This window comes from Fusarium poae, chromosome 3, assembly GCF_019609905.1.
Source record: "Fusarium poae strain DAOMC 252244 chromosome 3, whole genome shotgun sequence".
Taxonomy (NCBI): domain Eukaryota; kingdom Fungi; phylum Ascomycota; class Sordariomycetes; order Hypocreales; family Nectriaceae; genus Fusarium; species Fusarium poae.
Window position 1 is genome coordinate 6,270,175 of NC_058401.1, and position 21,914 is coordinate 6,292,088.

Consider the following 21,914-nt stretch of genomic DNA (forward strand, 5'->3'; position numbering starts at 1 on the left):
TGCACTCCGCACCTGTAACCTACCTGCATTGCACTTCGCTGCACCAACATATTGCACAACAGTACTTACCTGCCTACGCCCTCGACGATCCGGCCCCTGCTCACCCTGCACGTTTCGCTTCCGACGACTCTACCGTATTGTTTTTATTTTGCTGCCGCATCGCTCCGAAACAGCTTCAGCTTAAAGTCAGGCTCCCGTCTCCCCGACCACCTTCGCCTTCCCTTGTGCAGTATTTCGCTGCCTATAAGGGAAACATTCTCCTGGCCTCGCAGCCTCGATTTAGCAGTACTCTTGTTCGTTCCTCTGCCGCGATTCGATTTCGAGACGATACGTCATGACATATATTGTAAGTGTACAACACAAACTTCTATCATCTCAGTCAAATCTCCATGTCTTGTCTTGCTTTGTCTTGCCTGCTTGTCTGTACAACCACATGCCAATTCCTGCCACGTCCGACGTCGCACCCTCCATGCTCCGCGCTGCTTCCTCCGCCCTCCACGTTCCTGTTCAACCGACGCCCTGGTCAACGAGAGCATCACACGCCATGCATTCACTTCACATGGTCGACATATTGTCTCAGAACATCCCTGTCAACCATAATTGCTTTCCTCCTTCAGTCTTTATCTCTTTGAGCATTGGTATCGATTTGCTTTACTATCGGCATTGTCCGCCCTGTTGGGTCCAGACATTTCTGGTACCTTTTCTAAGATCTGGACATTACCAACCATGACCCCATACACACCCATTTTCTGTCATATGTCAAAACCTCTGATCCCATCCCATGGCATGGCAACCATGTCTTGTCTCTCATCGACGTTGCTTCTTCACGTCGCTCTGAACCTTCCTTACCTTGCTTTTATCCTCCTTGGCTTTATTCCCACATCCTTTCCTTTTCCACACCCTCGCTTCCTAGCTGCTTTCCGTTGACGGCCCGTCTGCCGTACCTCCTAATGGCCCCCGAACCGCCCGCTATCTGTCTGACATGCGCTTTCGCTTTCACTTTCACTTTCACTTCCACACACCCTATTCTACCTACCTACCTGCCTGCCTGCCCTTTCATCTCCTCTCGTCCCATCCCACAGCACACGCACCCAGACTTGTCTGTACACACCCTTGTCTGGGCACGAACAATACACAGGCGCATACATCCACACCGCTTCACTGCTCGATTATGACTGCCCTGCCCTCGATCTGGCGCTGGCAATACCTTGGGCAACCATGATGCTTCGCTCTGGAATCCCAACTCACCGAGTGCCACATCACTTCCATCCCTCAGCCCCATGACCCCATCAACGGCCCGTTGCCGATAGGAAAGAGGAGAGGGTAACCAAAACAAGCTTCATCAAGACACCGAGATATGCCACATTTGCTTTGTTCTATAATACCATGTCTCCCATGGCTGCCCCCTTGCAACCATCCTACTCTGATGTCTATTTATCCATTCATGCTTATGTATCCCTGTCCTACAACGTCATGGGCTCTGAGATGATATACAGTTCAATATCCGTCTCTTTGTTGCTATGATCAATTCTTATTTTGTGTTTTGTGTTTTATCTTATCCTCAACAGCCTTTTCCTGTTGCACCTGCTACCTTGTTCAAATGCGCAATACACAGCCACTGATGCATTCTTTCCAGCTATGTCTTGCTCACTACTGCGATCTCCATGGCCCGACACCTTTGATGGTCACTGAGGGCCTACCAGCATCATGCACCGTATGCTTTGAAGACGGTACAGAACATGCCAATGACCGATCGCGAACCAGCCCGCATGCTTCCTCGACCGCCCTCAACGAAGCCTTGAAGAACCTTGACCTTGCCCGGAGCACGTCGGTGCCAGCTTCTGAGCAAGATGCTCAGGCGCAACGCGCAAAGCTATTGCGAAACTCCAGCTCGAATACTGGCGCAAACGCAAGTGCAATCGATACACCTCCCGAAAGCCCTCGACCAGCTCCTCCTCATCCCCGTCGCGATTCGAGTTTCCGAAGAACTTACGATGAGACGGTCACTAAGAAGCAAGGGCCTTGCGATAATTGCGCAATGACCTTGCCGCGACAGCAGGCGGGAACGAATAGTCCTCAACTAGCAAACAACGCCCGGGGGCCAACATTGCGCACGCGTGCGCCTGCAGAACGGGTTTTCGGTGCTTCGGGTCAGGCATCACCTCCCAATTCGCAAACCTCGAGCGATACGGATGGGGAGCGGGACGAGGACCCTCGCGCTCCTCGTCATCGAGTGACACCCTCAGTCAGCTCACGCAACACTTCGCGATCAAGCAAAAGTGGTGGTACAGGCAATTCGACCGCGGCCGAACGGACACCCTTCCACCTCCATTATGTCGACTATACATCTACCCACGCTCCGGTCCTACCCGACTCTTTCTCCCTTATCCGTGCTTCTTGCTTGCGCACTCTATCCTTCGAAACTTTGCCTCGGGCTCCTTCTACAGCAAACCCTACCTCGCCCGTCATGACTACTTCCCCGGCCTTTGTTACGACACAGAGCGCCGGCTCGGCTGTCACAGGCGGCCCCATCTTTTTCGGCGATGCCAACGCTGGTTACACGACGGCTTACATCTTCCGTATTCCTGATGTACACGCACGTGGTCATAAGCGAGTGTATGCCTTCTTGGCGTTGAGTACTCACCGAGAGCGCTTGGCTATGAAGACATTTGCCGTGGTTTCGACAGCGTTCCGTGATTTCGCTACATGGATCCAGCAACTGGCTGAGGCCGAGGCCGAGCGAGCGGCCGAGAACTCTCCTATTGGCAATAGCATCTATGGGGGTGGCTATGCACCTACACAACCACCTGTCGAATCCTCTGGAGGCACAGATCGCAATGGCAGCAGCTTTCTGACAGGTGGTAGCGGGTTCACCCGACGCATGGGTGGCGGACCTGGTGCCTCGGCCCCTAAAGCTCGCGGCCTCGCGGAGATTGTTGGACAGCCTGATATCTTCATCGAGCTACACCGACGTTTCGTTCACCTGCTTTTTGAAGTCGGTGTTACTTTGAGCTCGTAATGAGCTTTTTATGCCTATTGGCATGCTCTATACGTTTTTCTGCCTAGGCACATCCGCAAGTCATTTATTGCGTCGAGTCAATGCTCACTCCACCAACCTGCCTTACTGGGATGACTTGGGTTGCTGCAGATGCACCCAGCCTTACCGATGCTACTCTACCTGCCTACACCAATAATCTCGAGTCGGTCAACGCCCGGCTCCTCTTTTTCTGGCACGATGATTCTTACACGAGTATGACTACATACACAGGCTTATATCCGAGAGCCATGGTAATAGCCAATGGATAATAACTGAACGAAGCAACGATCCAAATCGATAGCTGTAATCTTTCGGGACCTACAGGCTCCCATTACACCCTTTTCCCTTTTACCAATGCTTGAGGTTTTTGGCAGCGCTGTCTTCGCCTTCCGCCAGACCGGAAGATATACCCTGGTAGTCGATGTTGCCAAGAGCCTCATGTAACTGTATCACTTTTTTTTGCCTCTGGAAGGGCTCCATGGCGTTTCTCACCTGGCATGTTTTTGGCCGGGTATCTGGTTACCCCTTACGTTTTCAAGCGTGTTGATTGTTTGTTTGGTGTTTCTACTATGGTGTACAGAGATCCCGTCAGGACGAGGATCTCATAAGGGACAAGTGGATCAAAATAGACTGGTAGCGTGTTAGGAAAACAAAAACGAAAGATGGTAAGGATTGATGGAGTCAAGGGGGAAAACATGTGTATTTTATTGTTGGTTCGTTAACTGTACTTGTCTGGCTTCTCTGCGGAGATGGCAATGGTTTTTATGTTCATAGACTTCTCCTTTTAAGCGCAATATTAGACATGGAATGCCAGGATGGCATGGGATGAATTAGAACGAAATGAAAAGCACTCTTTTTACTGCTTATGTGTCATAGTGGGCGGTTGTCTTGCATGTGAAGTGTTCCGAAATGATGAATGAATAATTGAGGGAAGATGTTGCTACACTTTCATTTGAGTTGCAAGAAACATGATTCTAATCAAACGCTAGTCACGACTTGGTTCAAGTAAACGTACAATCTGACAACCTTCTCAGTTGATCCCACGTAGCAATGAAGCATGCTCTAGAGATGCAAGATAAGTTTATATGCACATCGCAGTTGAGATCAAATCACGAGTTCTCGGGACAGGAATGTTGTTATCGCTGGTGCCAAATCGGCACGTTGATTAATCCTACGAAGTCTAACTTCTCAATCTTCAAGCTACCCCCGCTGGTATGGTCTTTTCCCGTTCAAAATATCCCCTTGGCCCCAAGATTGGAGTATGTAATACAGTGTAATTGACATATGAGAGCTTGCAAAGTGGAAATACCGACCAATTTGATTTATTTGTAGAAGTCGAACTTGTTCTCTTCGCCCGTACCCTTGACCTGGCTTGAGTAGGCATCCTCGAGATCGGTCTGAATAATGTTGTATCGGTTCTTACGGACGGCACGGAGACCTGCCTCCTGCATAATAGCAGCGATGACAGCACCTGACAGAGGATCATTTCTGACAATCAACGAGTCGAGATCAACCTCGGGAGCTAGACTCATCTTGCTAGCAATGGTGGAGAAAATAAGACGTCGCTCACGACGGTCTCGAAGCGAGGGGAATTCGATCTTTCGGTCGAGACGTCCGGGTCGGAGGAGGGCGGGATCCAGAGTATCAGCTCGGTTGGTGGCCATGATGACCTTGACGTTAGCAGTCTGGTCGAAACCATCCATCTGGTTGAGTAGCTCAAGAAGAATACGCTGGACTTCTCTATCGGCACCAGTTTGAGCATCGAATCGTTTGGTGGCGATTGCGTCAATCTCGTCGATGAAGATGATGGCGGGTGAGTTTTCGCGAGCCATACGGAAAACGTCTCGGACCATTCGGGGTCCTTCACCCAAGTATTTCTGGACGAACTCAGAACCAACAACTCGGATGAAGTTGGCGGTGGTCGAGTTGGCGACGGCCTTGACCAACATAGTCTTGCCGGTACCAGGAGGACCGTACAAAAGAACACCGCGAGGAGGGTCGATACCGATCTGCTTGTAGAGGTCGAAGTGTGTCAGGGGTAATTCGACAGCTTCACGGATCTCCTGCTTCTGCATATCCAGACCACCGACATCGGCGTATGTCACATCAGGCTTCTCGTCTGCGCCAAGCATGGCAATGGAGGAATCGGCCTCGGGAGGGAGGATATCGACGAGGGCGTTGGAATGTCGGTGGAGGGCAACCGAGGAGGAAGCCTTGAGCTTCTCGCGGTCGAGGGTGGAAAGGATTCGGACGACATAGTTGGATCCAGTGCTAGACTGAACGATACCAGTACTTTGCAAACCACTAATTAGCTAGGGTTGATGGACTGCTGCGGAGAGAGACATACTTTTGGTCAATGGCCTCCATAAACTGGCCGATCACTAGTGGGACACTTTGAATTCGCTTGATCTCTTCTTGAGCTCGCACCAGCTCACGCTTGAGACTCCTGCACGCAATTAGTACGCCGCGATCAAGCAGAGGCTCTTTCAGATAAATTACCTTTGCTCATCCTTGATATACTCCTCTTGTAGCTGAATATACCTGTACCGGAGCTATTAGTTCTCCGCCACTTCGCGATGTTTAGGATCGGAATAGCGTACTCTAGTTGTCTCTGAAGTTTCTTCAGGTTCGCATAATCATCTCCCCCATCGGTCGAAACGCCCTCGAAGTTGTCAATGGTGGGAATGGCCGAGTGCGCGGCCCTCTTGTGAGGCGCCACCTGGGTTGCTGGGTTTTCGACAGCGACGTCACCCATCTTTGCGCTTTTGTTACTGTTAGAGGTTGCGGATACGTCCCGTAGAATATCGATTTAATATAATATGAGCGTAGGATTTCGTAAGTGATTGTCTTTGGAGAGTGCACAACTTGATTGTTGTTTTGATGGTTGAGGGAGTGATGAGCTGCTTCGAGATGATGCCAGGCGCCAGTAACGACGACGACGACACTGGTAGGCTGGTAGCTAAGGTAGGCTAGCGATATAGCTCTTAGTCAGCCATGGCGAGCTACACGTGACTTTACTGCATTCAAAGAGCAGCAAAACAATGAGGCCAGTGAGTGTCCACCCATGAGCACCCTTGATTGGTCCACGGCATGACCAGGGATAACAAGCTTGCAGTAGCTGCAAGGCTCCAATCCATTGCTTGAGTGAACCAGATTGGTTCATCGATGGGGTCCATTGCTTGAGTGAACCAGATTGGTTCATCGATGGGGGGGATCTGCTGCCTTCACAAGGACGTGGGGACCCTGAGGGGACTGTTTCTTAGGTGTTAGTGTGGACTGTTACGGTACATAAGAGATACAGTGGCTGAGTGGGCATTGTACCGCTGTACTTGTACTTTGGCACTTGAACCCTTCTGAGGCTCTTGAAGCTGGGGGAATACCTTAGCGGCTGAGCTTGACGGTCTAGGCAGGTAACGTTGATAGATAGGTAGGTAGATGGCGGGTATTGCGGTGAGGTATCTGTAGATGGAACTGATAAGACGGCCCCGCGATGGCTACTAACTTAGTATATTACAGACAACACGACACGGAGGGTCCTACAGAATAGAAGATGCCAAATCACATAGTATCAACTTGAAACCCACGATAGAGTGTCTGGTGTTTTGTCATATCCTTTATCTACACTGTGGGCTGTATTTTCATGCACAGTTTCATCTAAGCCCAAGTAAGTACCTTGTTGTACTGTGGCTTATCTAGGTCGGATCAGGTCGCTCATTCACGGGATGATGCGGCAGTGATTCACTGGTCGGCGGCCGAGGAGTTAGTTCAGTCACACTGAACTGTATGAAACCACATACCAACGTTCTTCTATCTGACTTGTTGAACCTTCAACAAACTCAACTTCTTTTTTTCCCCTGCTCACTTTCCCCCCTTGTGCATTTGTCTTCCCACAAACTCGGTCTTCTGCCTCTCTTAACGTCATTTAGACTATACTTTCCAAGTCCGACCTCTCTTTGTTGCGTCATTCCACCCCTCGACACAGTCATCTGCTGCTCTCCTCATCGCCTTGCCATCCACGACTTTACCGACGCCCGTCACACGCCAATACCGTCGATACCAGCCATTACCCCTCGTTTCATCTTGGGATCTCTAGCAAACCAACTCAACTTAAGTCACAATAATGTCGTCCTCTATTGCCATTCCCGCTGGTCCTTCAGCCACCCGCTCATTCCATAAGGGCACTGGCTCTTCAACCAGCAGCCCATTTGGTATCTCGCCCTCATCGTCCCCGCCATCAGCCGGGAAGGTCAAGGCCCTTCATAACCGCCGCCCAAGTCTTCTGAGTACGTTGAAGCCTGGTTCTCTACACGACATGGCCTTGTTTTGCTATGCGGCTGCCTTATCATGACCTTTCCTTTAGACTAATTTGACCTTGCTGTAGGCTCTTCCCTCTCTAAGCAAGAATGCACTGTCATTAACATTGGCGACCCTGAGGGCACTCCCCGACTGGTAAGCTTCGGAACTCAAACACTTGGACACTGTGATCTGACTGACTGACTTCTATAGATCTCTTACCTTTCTTCGAGCCAAGGCTTCGCCTGGAACCCTGGTGTGTTGAGATAGAGCATGATTCACTGTCTAAAGCACTAACACATGGCAGAAATCTTCCTTCCGTCTTATATTGACTGTGACTATGTTCCCCTCGAGAATCGGCGCGATCCCGTGCACGAGATCATTCTGAGCGACGACGAATCAAAGAACATGCTTCCTCATTAAACCGTCATGCATTGCACCGTATACCCGGACCAGGCTACGATAGACATTTCCCTTCTCACGAGATTCTCGATTGCACATGGACTTTTTTACTACTCGACTATACTTTTCTCACGGCGTTAATATTCCCACGGTTCTTCACTTTTCCTCCTACCAGGCGAGGAGACGACCACCACACACTTGTTTCAGCCTGTGCGACGCATGGGTATTGTTTGATGGAGTAATTTGGGACAGGGTCCCTGGCCATTCGACTTGACAGCCTCACTTTTGGGGTTTGGCTTTGGCTTTGACGGAGTATCACAAGACATGGCAAAGCATTCATCACCTCCGCACCCGGCACATACAGGGGATCGGTCTTTTGAAATTGGATGGGACAAGACAAGACAAGGCCTGGATTCGCCGGCACTGGGGTTTATTTTCTTTCTTTTCTTGGGGGTTTTATGCAAAATTTGGTTTTCTTGCTGGCACAAATTTTATTGCTGCTGTATTTGAATTTTGGAGGATGATGGCGTTTAAGGATGAATGGGGTGTTTGTCGTTAATTGCCTCTCTCAATTCATATTATCACTTGACTTCCCTGGACTGCACGTCAAATGACACCCGAGATGGTGATCTTCTACCGCTGGCACCAATCACCAACGACCCAGATGAGCCGGTCTCCTCTTCATCCGACCACTTGCCGGACCGGAGCTAGCAAAATGGGGCAACGGGGCCGATCGGGAACATTGATCAACTAATACTCCGTACCAAGAAGCAAATTCCGCTTTGGTTTTATAATCTATCACGACAAACTGACGTCTTACAAAGGGCATGTAATGAATAACATATTCCATATACTTGAGCGATCTCAGTCAAAAGACAACCTTCTCCTCAGACGACAACGCCAACGCTTCATCGGCCGATTAGTCAAAAGTGCAGCATCTGGAATCCGGACCGGCCAGTGCTCTGTTGTGCTGACTCAACCGCTACTGCTGAACTACGGATAAGATTGCCATGATTGAAACAAGAGCATATGTATCGGAAATGGAGACCTGAGTGAGACCGAAGTTTCTGATCTCTTATGTACCATCTCTCTATAGCGTATCTCGGCTACGCCATCATATCCCCCGGTCATTAATTATCGAGGTGACCCTCAATATATAAACCCAATTTACAGTAATATCTAGCACATACGACCACAGCTCGCAGACAACTCGGGATCCCGTCCGCTCTCCCATAGATAAGCTGCGAAGCGCTGGATTAGTAGTTGGGTCGGTGACGACCAGCGAATCCCCGGTGTTGTATGTCTGTTATTTTTGTATTTTTTGGCTACCTAGGTTATTTTATTATGTTAGGGGACGAGTTGTCAAGTTTGGTAGCTGAGCCATTTTGTATAGCAGCCCAGCACTGATGGCTCTCTAATCCTTAAATTATAGACCTAGGGAGACTCTTTTGGTCGATCAAGATACGGGCGATACGGGTGACTCGCTTGAAGACGACTGTATCGATCGAGACAGAGTGTCATGTCCAGTCATCCTAATGAAGGCCTAGATGTCACTTAGCTGATTATTCTACCCTTCCAAATCAGCAAAAACCAATTCTTTAGGCCCAAGAAAACCAACGTAATCCTAAAATCCATCGTCGACTTCTTTTTGGTCTTGCACAAGACTCAACTGAACCCAGCTCGGACATTTGACCACGTCCCGAGCGTCAACTGTCATCTCATAAACCACAAGGTTGTCTTTAGATGTAGGCTTCCGATTCAAGACAGCCGAGAAGACAGTCCCTGGTAACCGGACGGACCTCTTCACAGACCGATCCGCATGAGCGAGAAAGGACTTTCTGTATTGCGCACATGCACGGAGAAGGGCGCTTTTGCGAACCTCGTCCATCTTGCCGCTAGTTTGGGAGTCGGGTAACTCGCGGATAGAACACGAAGCGTTGTCACTGGATATCGTGAAATCAATCCTGAAGAGTGAAGATTGTGAACCTTGTGTACAGCAAACCCACAAGACTCTAAATGAAGAGTCGTGCATTGACATGTCTCGCTTCATCCATTCGTCGTTAGGATACGCCAAGACGACGTGAAGAGAACACTTTTCAGTTGATTGTATCTTCAACAATAGTTTTACTCTTTTGGATGAGAAAAGAAATGTCGGCGAGTACCCATTATTGTTATCTGCAAAATAGCCACTTGGATGGATGAACAGCTCGGTCGACTCAAAGCGGTTCAGGAGCGATTTCGGTACACCGACGAGGCATGTTGACTCTGCCCTACAGTGGACCTGGGCCAGCGTCTCCTGGTTGTGATCAAGAAACACACATATGAGAAGATCCTGAACCTCGTAAAAGAGCCATGCAAGAGACAGAGCTGGCAGGGAGTGGCTCGTGGGCGTCATGATAGGAAGGCTGACACGCAGACCGCGACTTGTGAGCTCGGGAGGGTTAGGTGCTGTTCTCATGGCCTTGATACTGTCAAAGCTCCGAAACATGCGCTCGTAATCTTTCTGCTGAAGGACCTGGTATATTTGCGTCTCGTTTCCAGAAGCCTCTCTGAAAGGTTCGCCAGATGTATGGCCCACGGAGCTCTGTGGCTTTTGTCCTCTGAATGGGATACTCGTCCTTGTCGGAGCATATTTGGAAAACTGCGCTGGGGACCAAGCGAGGAACCCAGTGGCGCGAACATAATGGCTGACCGGGCCATTGTCTTGCTGTAGAGTCCAAGCAAAGATGCTATAGTCTTCTTCCTGTTTGAGAATCTGCTCCTGGAGTCGAAGAAATGACTTTGGCCCCTCTCCATATAGTAGAGGCATGTTGACGTTGAACAGGCCCAGAAGGCAGTATGCCGAATCTTCTTCTCTAGTTGTGGTTCTAGCCGATGCCCATGACATTCGCTCGGCGACGTTGTAGGTAGACGGATTCGCTCCGCGCAAAACTGAGATAGGGATTCCCGTGACACTTCCTATGCCTCGAGCGAGGCTCCTCTTTGTGCCCATGACATTCCATTCCTTGGAACAGAGCTCAACAGTTTGCGGTGCGATTAGCTCTTGAAGTGTCCATCCTCTAGTGAACCACCTGCTTTTGTAAAACTCGACAACTGGAAAGGCCAGCGTGAGGCTATCATCGGTGACGTCTTGCAAGTAGGCGTAGCACACAGTTGCCCTCTGGTACCAGGCGAACATGGAGTTAATGGCTTCGGTAAGCTCAGCGCTGCTGGACTTGTCGATACAGCACGTATCTATCCAGACCCAATCGAAACCATCTTGAGCTGCTTTTCTGCAGCAGCCAGTAAGTTTGGCATAACCTTGCTTTGAGGTGGCTGCTGAAGTACCGATGTCATTGAATAGGACTTCTTGTTCACCCCAAGTGTGACTGAGAATTGCATATGGAGGGATTCGGCCAATGAACTCTTGTAGGGAGAAAGTTGAGACATTTAACAATCGCATGCTGAATGATGTTAGAGGGAAGTGGAGATGAGCGGTGTATTGGTTGCTTACACGACGTCAAATACAGTACATTGTGCTTCACGATAGACGATGGTCCCTTGTAGAACACAGCAAAGAATTGAGATAACCAAGTCCAGATGAACTTTGTAGTATTAAGATTTATGCACCTCTATTGTGAGATCTATGTGCAAATGATAGAAATGAATTATATATACCCAACGCTTCCCTCCAATCGTAGTCCATCCATCATATCATGTATGAATTAATCATTAAAAAAAGTCCCAACACTTTTTATGTCAACTTATATCATATCCAGAGGCAGATATTAGTGACAAGCATGTGGTAGAATAGCTTAGAAGAAAGCAATGGCACCGATGAAGGCCAGGAGACCAGCAGGGGCGATGCGGCCGGCAGCAGCAGTGACGACGGCAGGGCTGGTACCCTCGGGAGGAGGGTAGTCGCCGGTCGGGTTGACAGGGACGGGGCCGGTGGTCTGAGGAGCCTCGGGGTGACCGGGCTGGGGGTACTCAGGCTTTCCGGGAGCGGGAGCAGTAGGGTGAGGAGCGGGAACCTCAGGCTTGCCGGGGTGACCGGGCTTGCCGGGGGTAGGCTGAGGGTAGTGCTCAGTCTGAGGCTTGGTGACTGTGCAAGGGCAGTCGGTGATGGTAAGGGTGGTGGGCTCGGTGACGGTGTAGGTCTTGTTGCCGTGGGTAAGAGTGGTAGGCTCAGGGCAGTAGGTGGTGATGGCAGTGAGGACCTCAGTTGTGTAGACAGGAGGAGGGACAGGGATGATAGGCTTTGTGGGCTTGAGAGGGTGGCTGATAGTGCAGGGGCAGTCGGTGATGGTGAGGGTGGTCTCCTTGATGACAGTGTAAGTCTTATCACCGTAGGTGAGAGTGGTGGGAGCCGGGCAGTAGGTGGTGATGGCGGTCACCACCTCGGTTGTGTACTGAGTACCGTTACCGTAGGCGGCGTAGTGAGGAGAGGCATTGGCAGCTCCGATGAGGAGGCCAGCAGCAGCAGCAGCCTTGAAGAAAGACATTTTGATGAATGTTTTTATTTTGGGGTGTGAGTTGTTTTAGAATTGATCTGACTTTTAACGAGTGAAGTGCAGAGTAGAGCAGAAGCGAGAGTGATAACGACTGTAGCGAGTGTAGTTGATGAGGGGAGAAGGAGAGAGAAACAAGAGAGGGAAGAGGGTGTATTTATCTTGGAAAGACTCGGGTTCTTGACAGACAGATCGAGTCAAGCTGAACTGGAGTGAACTGAACTGAACTGAACTGAACTGAACTGAACTGAACTGATCTGGGATGACTGATAGACATTCCTTTACAGCGGAGAAGGGGAGAACTAGTCTAGACTGGTCTGAGCCAAGAACTTTGCATGGCATTTCAAGGAAAAGCTAGACTGGACGAGCTAAACGAGGCAATTTTCCCTCTTTCTACGCCGTAAATGCGTCTTTGGTCCAATCATAACATGATTGAAAGTTGTTTCTTGTACCTGCACTAGAGTAGAGTCGTTGGGCTGAGGTGGGTTTGTCTAATCCTGGTCTCACAATACGAGGTTCAAGGACTGACCAGGGTTTGTGTTTAGTAGTGTGATCGGATCTTGGAGCGGCGGGTAAAAAGGCCTCATTTGATAAGAGAGAACAATAAAAGGTCTGGGGTAGCAAAGAAGCAGTGAGACGTTGGTCAATTGGAGAGACGAAAGAGAGTTTTGAGCTGTCAACGGGGAACGGGCAGACAAGACAGGGTCTTTTTGTTTTCATCTGCACTCAATCTTGGTGTAAGCTCTGTATAGAGGGTTACAATTGCAACGACAACGAATAAAGAGTCAACATGCATTTATTTTCTACCAACTGACAGTGATGATCCGATCACAACAAGAAGCCCGTGGAGGATGGGGGGATGGGGATGGGGCCGAGTTAGCCGGATAACCATAATAACTTTAGTGAACTGTAAACTTGGCTACCTACAGTGGAGTTCCAAGAGTCAGGCACTCCACATTTGGCTGCTCCGGGGAACTTTGCTTGGGTGAGAATCTGCCATTTTTGACTTTTTTCTCTCCTTCTTCTTGTCCCTTTTTAGCGTAAACGACAAAATCCAACGACCGTCAACGGCCCCTGCAGTTGGCATCAGGCTAATGCGGTGCAGTCACACACACTTTTTCTGTACAGTATGGTATCTAGGGGGTTACGAAAAACAGCGGAAGGGTTTTGGTGGGAGATCAGCGGTTTTTGGTGTAAGCCATTCCGCTGTTTTTTGTAACCCCGAGGGGTATGTACAGCACTCTAACCAATGATATACAGCCGGGTCATCTTTTAGTGACATCTCTTTTCTGTCTAGTTATCTTTTTCTTGTTTTCTCTCAGTCGTAGTCGTTGGTTCTCTTGGCCTCTTACTCTGTTAGCTGTAGCATGCCTTATCTCCTCCATCATCATCTACTTAAGCTTCAACCTAACTGTGCCGCTAAGAGGAAAAGAATATGCAAGGGGCAGGGGTTGCTGAGGTGAGATGAGCTGTTTATGTTTGTGCTTTAGTTACTCTCAGATCAGTTCATTTTTGATTCAATATGGCAATCCCGATTCCCTTGCTTCATGCGTGTCTATGAATGTCTATGAATGTCTCTGTGCTCTCCCGCTTCAAACAATTGCATTGTAAATTTGTCTTAGACAAATATAATCTCCTTATGCAAAACTCGTAAGCTGTAATTAAATATTTCCTTTTTGGTGGCTTGTCGCAGAAGCCGAGGTCATTTGCCTCTTGACTCTTTTGATTTGTCGTGGCTGATACAAGGCGTTGGAGCTTACCCGCCTCCTGTACTGTAAGGGACTAAAACTGATGGGCAATCGAGATTGGTGACTGATTTTGTGATTGTTTTCCTCACTACTCATTGACTGCCCAACTACCTAATCATGAATCGACGAATAAGGAGACACCATCTGCAGTTGACATCTCAAAACTCGCGGTTGGCGTAGATGGACTTTCCCTTGCCCTCAATTACCTCATCCACATAGTCCACATACTTGACAGCTTCAAAGTCGGGATAGAGATCCTTGGTGCTGAGGTACCCTAGATACTTGGCATGCTCTGGGAGGTTATCCTGACGGAACCACTCGCAGTTGAGGTACTGCGGAAGGACAAGCCCAAAGAGGAAAGGCAAAGACTTGTCACTTTGATCATATGCCGCCTGAGCTGTGGCGATGGTAGTTTCGATCTCCTTTGTTTCCACCTGATTTCTGTCAGCCTGTATCCCGGGCAAACATGGCATAGACTCACCTTGTTGCGCGGAATCGACTCTCCGCTCACTTTCTCCAAATGGATATGGATCTGCTCCTGTGACCACACCTCATTGTAGGCAAACACATACTTGTTCAGAGTGCGCTCATCAGTTATGATCTTGGCCACGTATTTACCAATGTCTCTGAGGTCCGTGATAGCTGTAGCATGAGAGCCATCCTCTGCCATGACCGTGGTAGGGAACTTGAGAGCGTAGTCAATCTTTCCAGATGGGAGAGCTGGGAGAGACACCTGGTACCACAAGCCAACGTCGATTACAGTGTAGGGCAGGTAAATCTTCTTGACGTGGTTGATGACAATTTCTTTCTACAGGGTGTCAGAAGGGTCGTACTAATCAAAGTACTCTGCAGTGTACTTACAAATTCCCTGAGAATCATGACACCAGCAGGAGGGCAGCTTGGACCAAAGCTACTGGGGACGAAACGCTTCACTCCGGCTTCTTTTGCAGCATTTGCCAGAGCAATCTCGGGCGCAGGTGAGAATGGGACCAGACCGCTGATGACAACGTCTTGACCAGTGAGAGTCTTGACAAGCTCATCATGGTTATTTTCAAGGTTGATGGTTACGACTGAGACGCCTTGCTTTTTGATATGTTCAATTTCAGGCTTGTTGATGGAAGCAGGTCGAACAATCGCAGTCAAATTCTGTCAAGCTGTCAGTATTAGAGCAAGTGAAAATATGGGGGAAACTCACAAACTTGGTAGAAGAAGCTGTAAGGGCTGCAATGGTGGACAAGCCAACCTCGCCGTTTGCGCCGACAATGGTGACATTCATGGTGATGTTTTGTTAGTGGAAGAGAAGATTGTTGGGGTGAAGTTGTTTTGAAATTGTAATGATTTTGGATAAAGACCATGACTGACGGTTATATATACTCATCTTGAAGCACATTTATACAATCTCCGATGTATCATTACAAATTATTGGTTTGTTGTAGAGTTTGTCATGGAAGTTGACGCTTTGTAAGTCTTGGTTAGGATTTGTTCCGCCGATATATCGGTGGCCATGATTGACTCCACTATCCATGATGGGCCAATAGGATTCTTGGTCCATAACCAGTAACTACGAATAGACAACTGCTTGTTCTTGGTTTGATTTCTGTTGTAGCTGATACCAAGTCATATAGTTATTTATGTTGCCTTTGATTTGTGTCTAGACGCAGTAAATTATCGTGACAGCACAGGAATCCCACGATTCAACTCATTCATCACGCATAATGAAAAGATGGCAGGTAATCTCCTAATCAGCAAACATTCTGAGAGTCTGACATATATTCCTTTTCTTTTTCCTGGGTAATCCTTTTGGATCAATCACCGTCATCATACCTTTCTTCAGCCCTGTCGACTCACATTGACACAGACAAGCTCACCATGGATAAACTGTGAATCAGATTACGGGCAGATAACCCTGTGCTTGAAAACTGAAAGCCAAGCACAACATCCATTCGATCTAGGGCAGAGTAGAGAAGACATACGTAGTAAGAAATAGAGGGGATATTGGTTTGACTGGAAGTTACTGGATACAAGTGGCTGGATTTAGTTCAAGACAACAATATGCCTCTATGGGAAGTTGTTGTGGACGTTCTGGACTAGCAAGACAAGATACCTGCAGTCCAATAGAAGGTATCCCGCATGTCTTCGTGCTCTAAAATCATCTTGAATATATTCTCCAATAGTTACGTCGGCGAACCTGACAAATGTCAATTTGCTCAACTGAATCAACTCAAGCCAACCCAAGAGTCGGCGCGCGGTAATATTGCCGCTACTGTACTGTACATGCAAGACAATTGTACTGATACTGTTCAGACTCGATTCCTCGGACTCTGATTGCTCAGAATCTAAATTCATATTTGGACTTTAGTTAGGACACTGAATTGCGAGGGATTCCGAGGTTCAGGATAGGTACTTAAGCGTTAACAATATTTCACCGTTTCTCCATTGAATATTGTTAAGATCATGATTCTTTTTCTTGTTCGGCCAAAATCGCGCGCGGGAGATCCACCTGTGTTCAACCCAATTGTAGTAACCGCGCGGGGACCCTCCAGGGATTAGGCTTACATGACATGCTCAGATCAGATATGACAGGGTTTGAGAAGTTCAGTTATGAATGATATGCATTCCAGAAAGGGTAACTCTCAGATTCAATGTAACGTTATGACATCGTTTCTCAGGGAGTAAGCATTATTCAAATGTACCTTCACGATGTAGAAGAGTTGTGGATACGAAAAATAGTATATAACCAAGACAGCTGCCAGTGGTACAACTTATCCACCAAACACTACAAACACACAATCACCATCAAGACCTCATTCACCTAATATTCACCATGTCTACTCTCCAGTACTTTCTCGTGGCTGGTGCCACAGGTCGCCAAGGCGGTGCGACAGTAGATGCTCTCCTCTCCCATCCCGATATCAAAATCAGCCCAAACCAAGTCTACGCTCTTACTCGTGAAGCCTCAGGTTCAGGGGCTGCCAAGCTTGGACAGAAGTACCCAGGCATTAACATAATTGCTGGCAACTTGAACAAACCCGAAGCAATCCTTCAACAGCTGGACAAGTCCATTCTTCCCAAGACTGGGATCTATCTCGCCCAAGCCCATGGACCGACAGAAGTTTCTGACGCAAAAGGTCTTATAGAAGCTGCAGCCAGCACCGGTATTCCTTATTTCGTCTACTCTTCTGTTGACCGTGGTGGTCGTGAGCTTAGCGACAGGGATCCTTCGTACTGCAAGACCTTTTCCGACAAGTTTCTCATCGAAAAGCACCTTATAAGTGTATGCTCCAACAATAAGATGGACTACACCATCATACGTCCCACTTGGTTCGCAGACAATGCCTGGTGGGGGTTCCCAGGCGCACTTTGCATGACGGGTTGGAAGGTGAACATGAAGGGAAAGAAGATGCAAGTTACCGTGACCAAGGATATCGGCAGATGGGGTGTTGAGGGCCTTCTTCAACCCGACAAGCGAGGCATTCGCAATGAAGCTCTCAGCATTGCTAGTGAAGAGCTCAGTTTCGACGACGTTGATAAAATCTTTATCAAACACACCGGAAAGGGCGTTCCGGTTACTTACAGTCTCTTGACTCGTCTGTTGATCTGGTTGAGCAAGGATATGAACACCATGTTTGAATTTATCGGTGAGAGGGCTTATGGTGCGGATCTACCCTGGTTGAGGTCACAGTTGAAGCCGACTACTTTTGAGGAATATGTTGAGAGCGAGGTTCCGACTGAAAAGACCCAGTAGGGTTAGAATGGTTTTCTTCGCATTCTTAACGATATTGTTGAAATTTACAAAACAAAGCACGATATGAAAGTGACGATTAAAAAGTAGAAGTGATAGTACTTTGAGAATTAGTGACTTTCGGAAAAGAGGAAAACTAAGAATGGCCAACGTTTGATGGTTCTTGACACCTTCTAGGCATGGGGACATTTTTACGGAAGAACACATGCAAGAGTTTTCGAATCCCAAAATTGCAAAAGATAAGGAGCAGTCGAATGGGTGAAGGAGATTTTAGGTTCGGAGTTTAGAGAGTTTGTAGGTATATATAGGTTTTAGGACGGATGCCACTCGACCACTCCCTATCAAAGGTATATAGAGTTGGATTGATATATAAAGGTACATTAGCCCCAAAAATTCATCATCAATTGTTATATACCTTAGGGCGCTCCCTCAATGTTCTCAACCCTGAGACTCACGCTCGAAATCACGCCTGTCTTGGGTACACAGTTCATGTACTCAAACCTTGCGTCTCCTTCCCTTAAAACAGAGATTTCGTGCCACGTTCTAAACTTTCTATCCTCTCCAAAAATTTTGTAATGCGTCAGTGCACCACGGTAGATAGCAAGGTGGGATTTATGACTCTTCGCCCATGTCTCGAGAGCTTCAAGATTGGTAAAGAAACCCGCGCCGCAGGATTCTTTTCTTGGAACAGTCTTGGGTAATGAAGTGTCTTCGTTTTGAAGATATCGTAACCCAAGAGCTCCTGTTTCTGGAGAATTTTCCCATAGATACTCAAGTCCCGATCGGAGCGTGGGCTCGAGTTTTGTGTTGTACGAGTCGGCTTCTTCTTGGCCGCAGTTTTCCCAGAACTGACCTGATCGTATATGCACTACGTTCTCGGCGTTCGTGCTGATGAGGTACTGGCCTAGACCTTTGGGAGCTGTGGGTGGAGGCGTGTGATCTGACAAAGGAGGGAAGAGATCATAGGCAGAATTGGGGATTCTGTCTCGGGCAGCACCCCAGTACGCTGACAGAGTGTGTTCCGGGAATGTTGCATTGGGGAGTTTTGCGAGACCGGGGAGATAGTCGAGACCTGAGTAATTTGTCTCGAGCCTGGGATATTCTGTGACAAAAGCTTCTCGCCAGATACCGACAGATGCGCGGCCTGGACTTGACAAGCGGGAGTAAACTGACTTGGGTGTAAACTCGTCAAGAGTCTTCTCGTATGCTGTCTTGTCGTCCCAATAGCAGACCCATATAGTTGTTTCCTGTACATCACACCCATCAATCACAGTAAACGTCTCGTACGCCAAAGGACCAGTATTTCCCTCTAGCCATGACTGCGTTATTGCAATAGCTTCATCTCGAGCACTGTCAGCTCCCGGGGCATCGGAGTGTTTCTGGACTCCGATGTACGTGGTGCAAACGTGCGTGACACTATCAGGAAGACTTAGATGCCATCGCGGAACCGGGACGCGGTGATTTTTGGGTTTGCGTAGTGGGTGAACACGTGCAGGGCAGGACATGGTAGGGTTTTGGTTGGACCGGCGATGCTATCGCAAGACATGTGTTGTATCGTTTATGGAGGAAGTTGGCGGTTGAGGTCGGTCATGGTGAGGGGTTGGGGTAGGTCTCATGTCATTTGACAGGGCGTCATTGTTTGGAATCAACATGTTAGAATAATCACGCATTATTCAGCTCGTTAAATCTGTCAATACCAACCAGAATGAGGAATCAAGTTCTTGAGCAACATTCCACATGGTGATGCTTATTGCTTCACTAAATCCATGGGTCAAGCCACGGATAGTGCATCTTGGCTTACCTACCACTTTATATCAGGATCAGCTGACATGTCAGAATTAAACCATCACTACCAATGGAATCTGCTATGGTATGTTTTTCTTATTTCAAGTATATAGATTCTTATCTCACTTGGCATAGAGCGGTCGCAACGCCGCTCTCTCCCGGATGTCAATGTAGGCACCGAAGCCGTGCGATAACGGAGAGACAAAGCGAGTCGAAGTGAGACCCTGAATGTTGAGATTCCAGTCTAGTCTAGGTCGTCACGTAATTCTAGAAGTAACTTTTACAATTCCGAGTTCAGGGTCTTTTTGCCCACGTTTGTCTCTATCTTTTAATTGTAATTGGTTGTTCTTGATGCGCCATCGGAAGGCGTCCCGGAAATTGTACTACGTAGGTGCCAGGTATTGATTGCCGGGAGCGTATATACTTATCCCGATCAGATGATGATGAGTCGTGTAAAGAGAGGGGTCAATGAGTTTATCTGAATGTTCCCTGTCATGTACAGTATGTTTTTATGAGCGGCAGATGTGCCGGCCAATAGGTATTCTAGTTAGATGTTTTCTGATTTCTCTTTTCTTAGTACTTGGTAATCAGCAATGACTTGTCCGATACAGTGGCAGCCAGGTACCTACTATGGAACCTACTAACTCTACCTACCTAGCTTCTAAATTAATTCCATTTCCAGGTACACTATCCCTTATCTTCAAGCCTGTAATTACAGTGGGCACGGTGAACGGGGACGTTTGACCGTCGGTTAGGTTGCCTTTTGGCACGGTAGCTTCCCCGCAAATGTCATCCCCTCACTAAACCTTGCAGGAGGCTTACAGCGAGTGGTGATATCTCGGCATCTCGGAGCCAATTCCTTTGCACTATGATTCCATAGACAGCCAAGATTACCGTGATGCACACTCATTTTGCGGGGGAAAAGGTTTAATAAATTGCATTATTTCTGTTTTCTAATACTGTTTTCATACTTTCTTCATCATCTATAAAAGATCCCCAGTTTCCCCCTCCTTTCTCATCCCCCTTTCTCTTCTGCAATGGCTTCATCTTCTCAAAGAAACATCATCTCAAAGAACAAAACTCCCATCGCAGCAGTCGCCGCATTCGTCTCAGCAGCAGCAGTTCTCACCTCAATCTATAAATCTTATACATCCTACAAAATGTCTCACAACCTCCACCCCAGCATCAACAAGGGCATCACCAAGGGCTCTTCCAGCTTCTCTGGTGGTAAGCTCCGATGCAAGTGCTCCTCCAACCCCGTTGAGGTCACCCTCAACGGTCAGGTCGCTCACAACCACGCCTGTGGCTGCTCCAAGTGCTGGAAGCCTGAGGGTGCTCTCTTCTCCGTCGTTGCTGTCATCCCCCGCGACCAGCTCCAGGTCACCGCCAATGCTGACAAGCTCACTATCATCGACGAGAGCGCTGCTATTCAGCGAAACGCCTGCCGCGACTGTGGCGTCCACATGTTTGGCCGCATCGAGAAGGAGCACCCCTTCAAAGGTCTTGACTTTGTCCACGTCGAGCTCTCCGACGAAAAGGGCTGGCAAGAGCCTCAGTTCGCTGCCTTTGTCTCTTCCATCATTGAGCAGGGCTTCCCCGCTGAGAAAGCCAACGAGGTCCGCTCTCAGTTCAAGGACCTTGGGCTTGAGTCCTACGATGCTCTGTCCCCTCCTCTGATGGACGCCATCGCCTCTTGGACCGCCGCCAAGGCCAAGATCTAAATGTCTCACTCTAATGTAAGCCACTTTTCAAAAACAAAGAGTGTGATGTGTTACAAAAAGTTGCAATGGTCAGGTTAGCGGGTGTTGGGGTATTTGGTGGTTGTTGTTTGGGAAATGTACCCGGTCTGCAGTTGAAATGGATAGTTGAATTGGCCATCACATATTGTGAGCCCTCAGATGAGATATTTGGCATGGAAGGATAAGAAGAGAAGCTCAAAGATAGCATCTATCGATCCTAATTTATGATTTGATGAATGATTTGGTCTTGATTGAACTTGATGTGCATCTAGATAGAGTACCTATACCAAGCTCCAACACAATACTAGAGTTGTCGCATGTCACAGCTTTGCTGTGTGCAGAAGCTGGTTGTCATTGTCAATAATATTTATAGCTACGCTTCAATTTTTGTCTCATATATGACAATTATAGGATTTCTTAGTGATATATGTGATTATTAGTAACAACTACGAACAACTTTACCGATATATGCCTAATTCCTAAATCGCTCCCATAGTAAGATCCTTTTAATTAACCGTACATTGCCATGTTCTGTTCCCTGAGTAGTTACTGTGTACCTACACAACTACAAAACCATAACTATGGAAGTTTCCTATATCCTACTGCCTCTACCTAACCTTTATATATTAAGTTATATTACCATATTGTCAGAGGAGTGGTGCAGTGGGAATCCGCTCC

The 21,914-nt window shown here is 48.0% G+C and overlaps 9 protein-coding genes across 9 annotated transcripts; 4 read left to right on the forward strand and 5 right to left on the reverse strand.

Moving 5' to 3' along the window:
* Positions 1-334: 334 nt before the first annotated feature.
* FPOAC1_009490 (uncharacterized protein) lies at positions 335-3,019 on the forward strand (the record flags this gene model as incomplete). Its single annotated transcript, XM_044853916.1, has 2 exons — positions 335-346; positions 1,637-3,019. The coding sequence occupies 2 exons, from the start codon at positions 335-337 to the stop codon at positions 3,017-3,019; spliced, it is 1,395 nt and encodes a 464-aa protein (XP_044706586.1).
* A 1,340-nt stretch (positions 3,020-4,359) lies between these two features.
* On the reverse strand, positions 4,360-5,792 carry FPOAC1_009491 (uncharacterized protein; the record flags this gene model as incomplete). Its single annotated transcript, XM_044853917.1, has 4 exons — positions 4,360-5,329; positions 5,385-5,483; positions 5,537-5,578; positions 5,638-5,792. The coding sequence occupies 4 exons, from the start codon at positions 5,790-5,792 to the stop codon at positions 4,360-4,362; spliced, it is 1,266 nt and encodes a 421-aa protein (XP_044706587.1).
* Positions 5,793-7,157: 1,365 nt separating this feature from the next.
* On the forward strand, positions 7,158-7,753 carry FPOAC1_009492 (uncharacterized protein; the record flags this gene model as incomplete). The annotated part of the gene is made up of 4 exons (XM_044853918.1): positions 7,158-7,320; positions 7,419-7,486; positions 7,544-7,586; positions 7,638-7,753. The coding sequence occupies 4 exons, from the start codon at positions 7,158-7,160 to the stop codon at positions 7,751-7,753; spliced, it is 390 nt and encodes a 129-aa protein (XP_044706588.1).
* Positions 7,754-9,356: 1,603 nt separating this feature from the next.
* Positions 9,357-11,174, reverse strand: FPOAC1_009493 (uncharacterized protein; the record flags this gene model as incomplete). The annotated part of the gene is made up of 1 exon (XM_044853919.1): positions 9,357-11,174. One exon carries the CDS (start codon positions 11,172-11,174, stop codon positions 9,357-9,359), a length of 1,818 nt encoding a protein of 605 aa, XP_044706589.1.
* A 352-nt stretch (positions 11,175-11,526) lies between these two features.
* FPOAC1_009494 (uncharacterized protein) lies at positions 11,527-12,216 on the reverse strand (the record flags this gene model as incomplete). Its single annotated transcript, XM_044853920.1, has 1 exon — positions 11,527-12,216. One exon carries the CDS (start codon positions 12,214-12,216, stop codon positions 11,527-11,529), a length of 690 nt encoding a protein of 229 aa, XP_044706590.1.
* Positions 12,217-14,128: 1,912 nt separating this feature from the next.
* On the reverse strand, positions 14,129-15,246 carry FPOAC1_009495 (uncharacterized protein; the record flags this gene model as incomplete). The annotated part of the gene is made up of 4 exons (XM_044853921.1): positions 14,129-14,404; positions 14,452-14,778; positions 14,832-15,116; positions 15,166-15,246. The coding sequence occupies 4 exons, from the start codon at positions 15,244-15,246 to the stop codon at positions 14,129-14,131; spliced, it is 969 nt and encodes a 322-aa protein (XP_044706591.1).
* A 1,548-nt stretch (positions 15,247-16,794) lies between these two features.
* FPOAC1_009496 (uncharacterized protein) lies at positions 16,795-17,715 on the forward strand (the record flags this gene model as incomplete). Its single annotated transcript, XM_044853922.1, has 1 exon — positions 16,795-17,715. One exon carries the CDS (start codon positions 16,795-16,797, stop codon positions 17,713-17,715), a length of 921 nt encoding a protein of 306 aa, XP_044706592.1.
* A 413-nt stretch (positions 17,716-18,128) lies between these two features.
* FPOAC1_009497 (uncharacterized protein) lies at positions 18,129-19,217 on the reverse strand (the record flags this gene model as incomplete). The annotated part of the gene is made up of 1 exon (XM_044853923.1): positions 18,129-19,217. The coding sequence occupies one exon, from the start codon at positions 19,215-19,217 to the stop codon at positions 18,129-18,131; it is 1,089 nt and encodes a 362-aa protein (XP_044706593.1).
* A 1,317-nt stretch (positions 19,218-20,534) lies between these two features.
* FPOAC1_009498 (uncharacterized protein) lies at positions 20,535-21,218 on the forward strand (the record flags this gene model as incomplete). Its single annotated transcript, XM_044853924.1, has 1 exon — positions 20,535-21,218. The coding sequence occupies one exon, from the start codon at positions 20,535-20,537 to the stop codon at positions 21,216-21,218; it is 684 nt and encodes a 227-aa protein (XP_044706594.1).
* Positions 21,219-21,914: the final 696 nt, after the last annotated feature.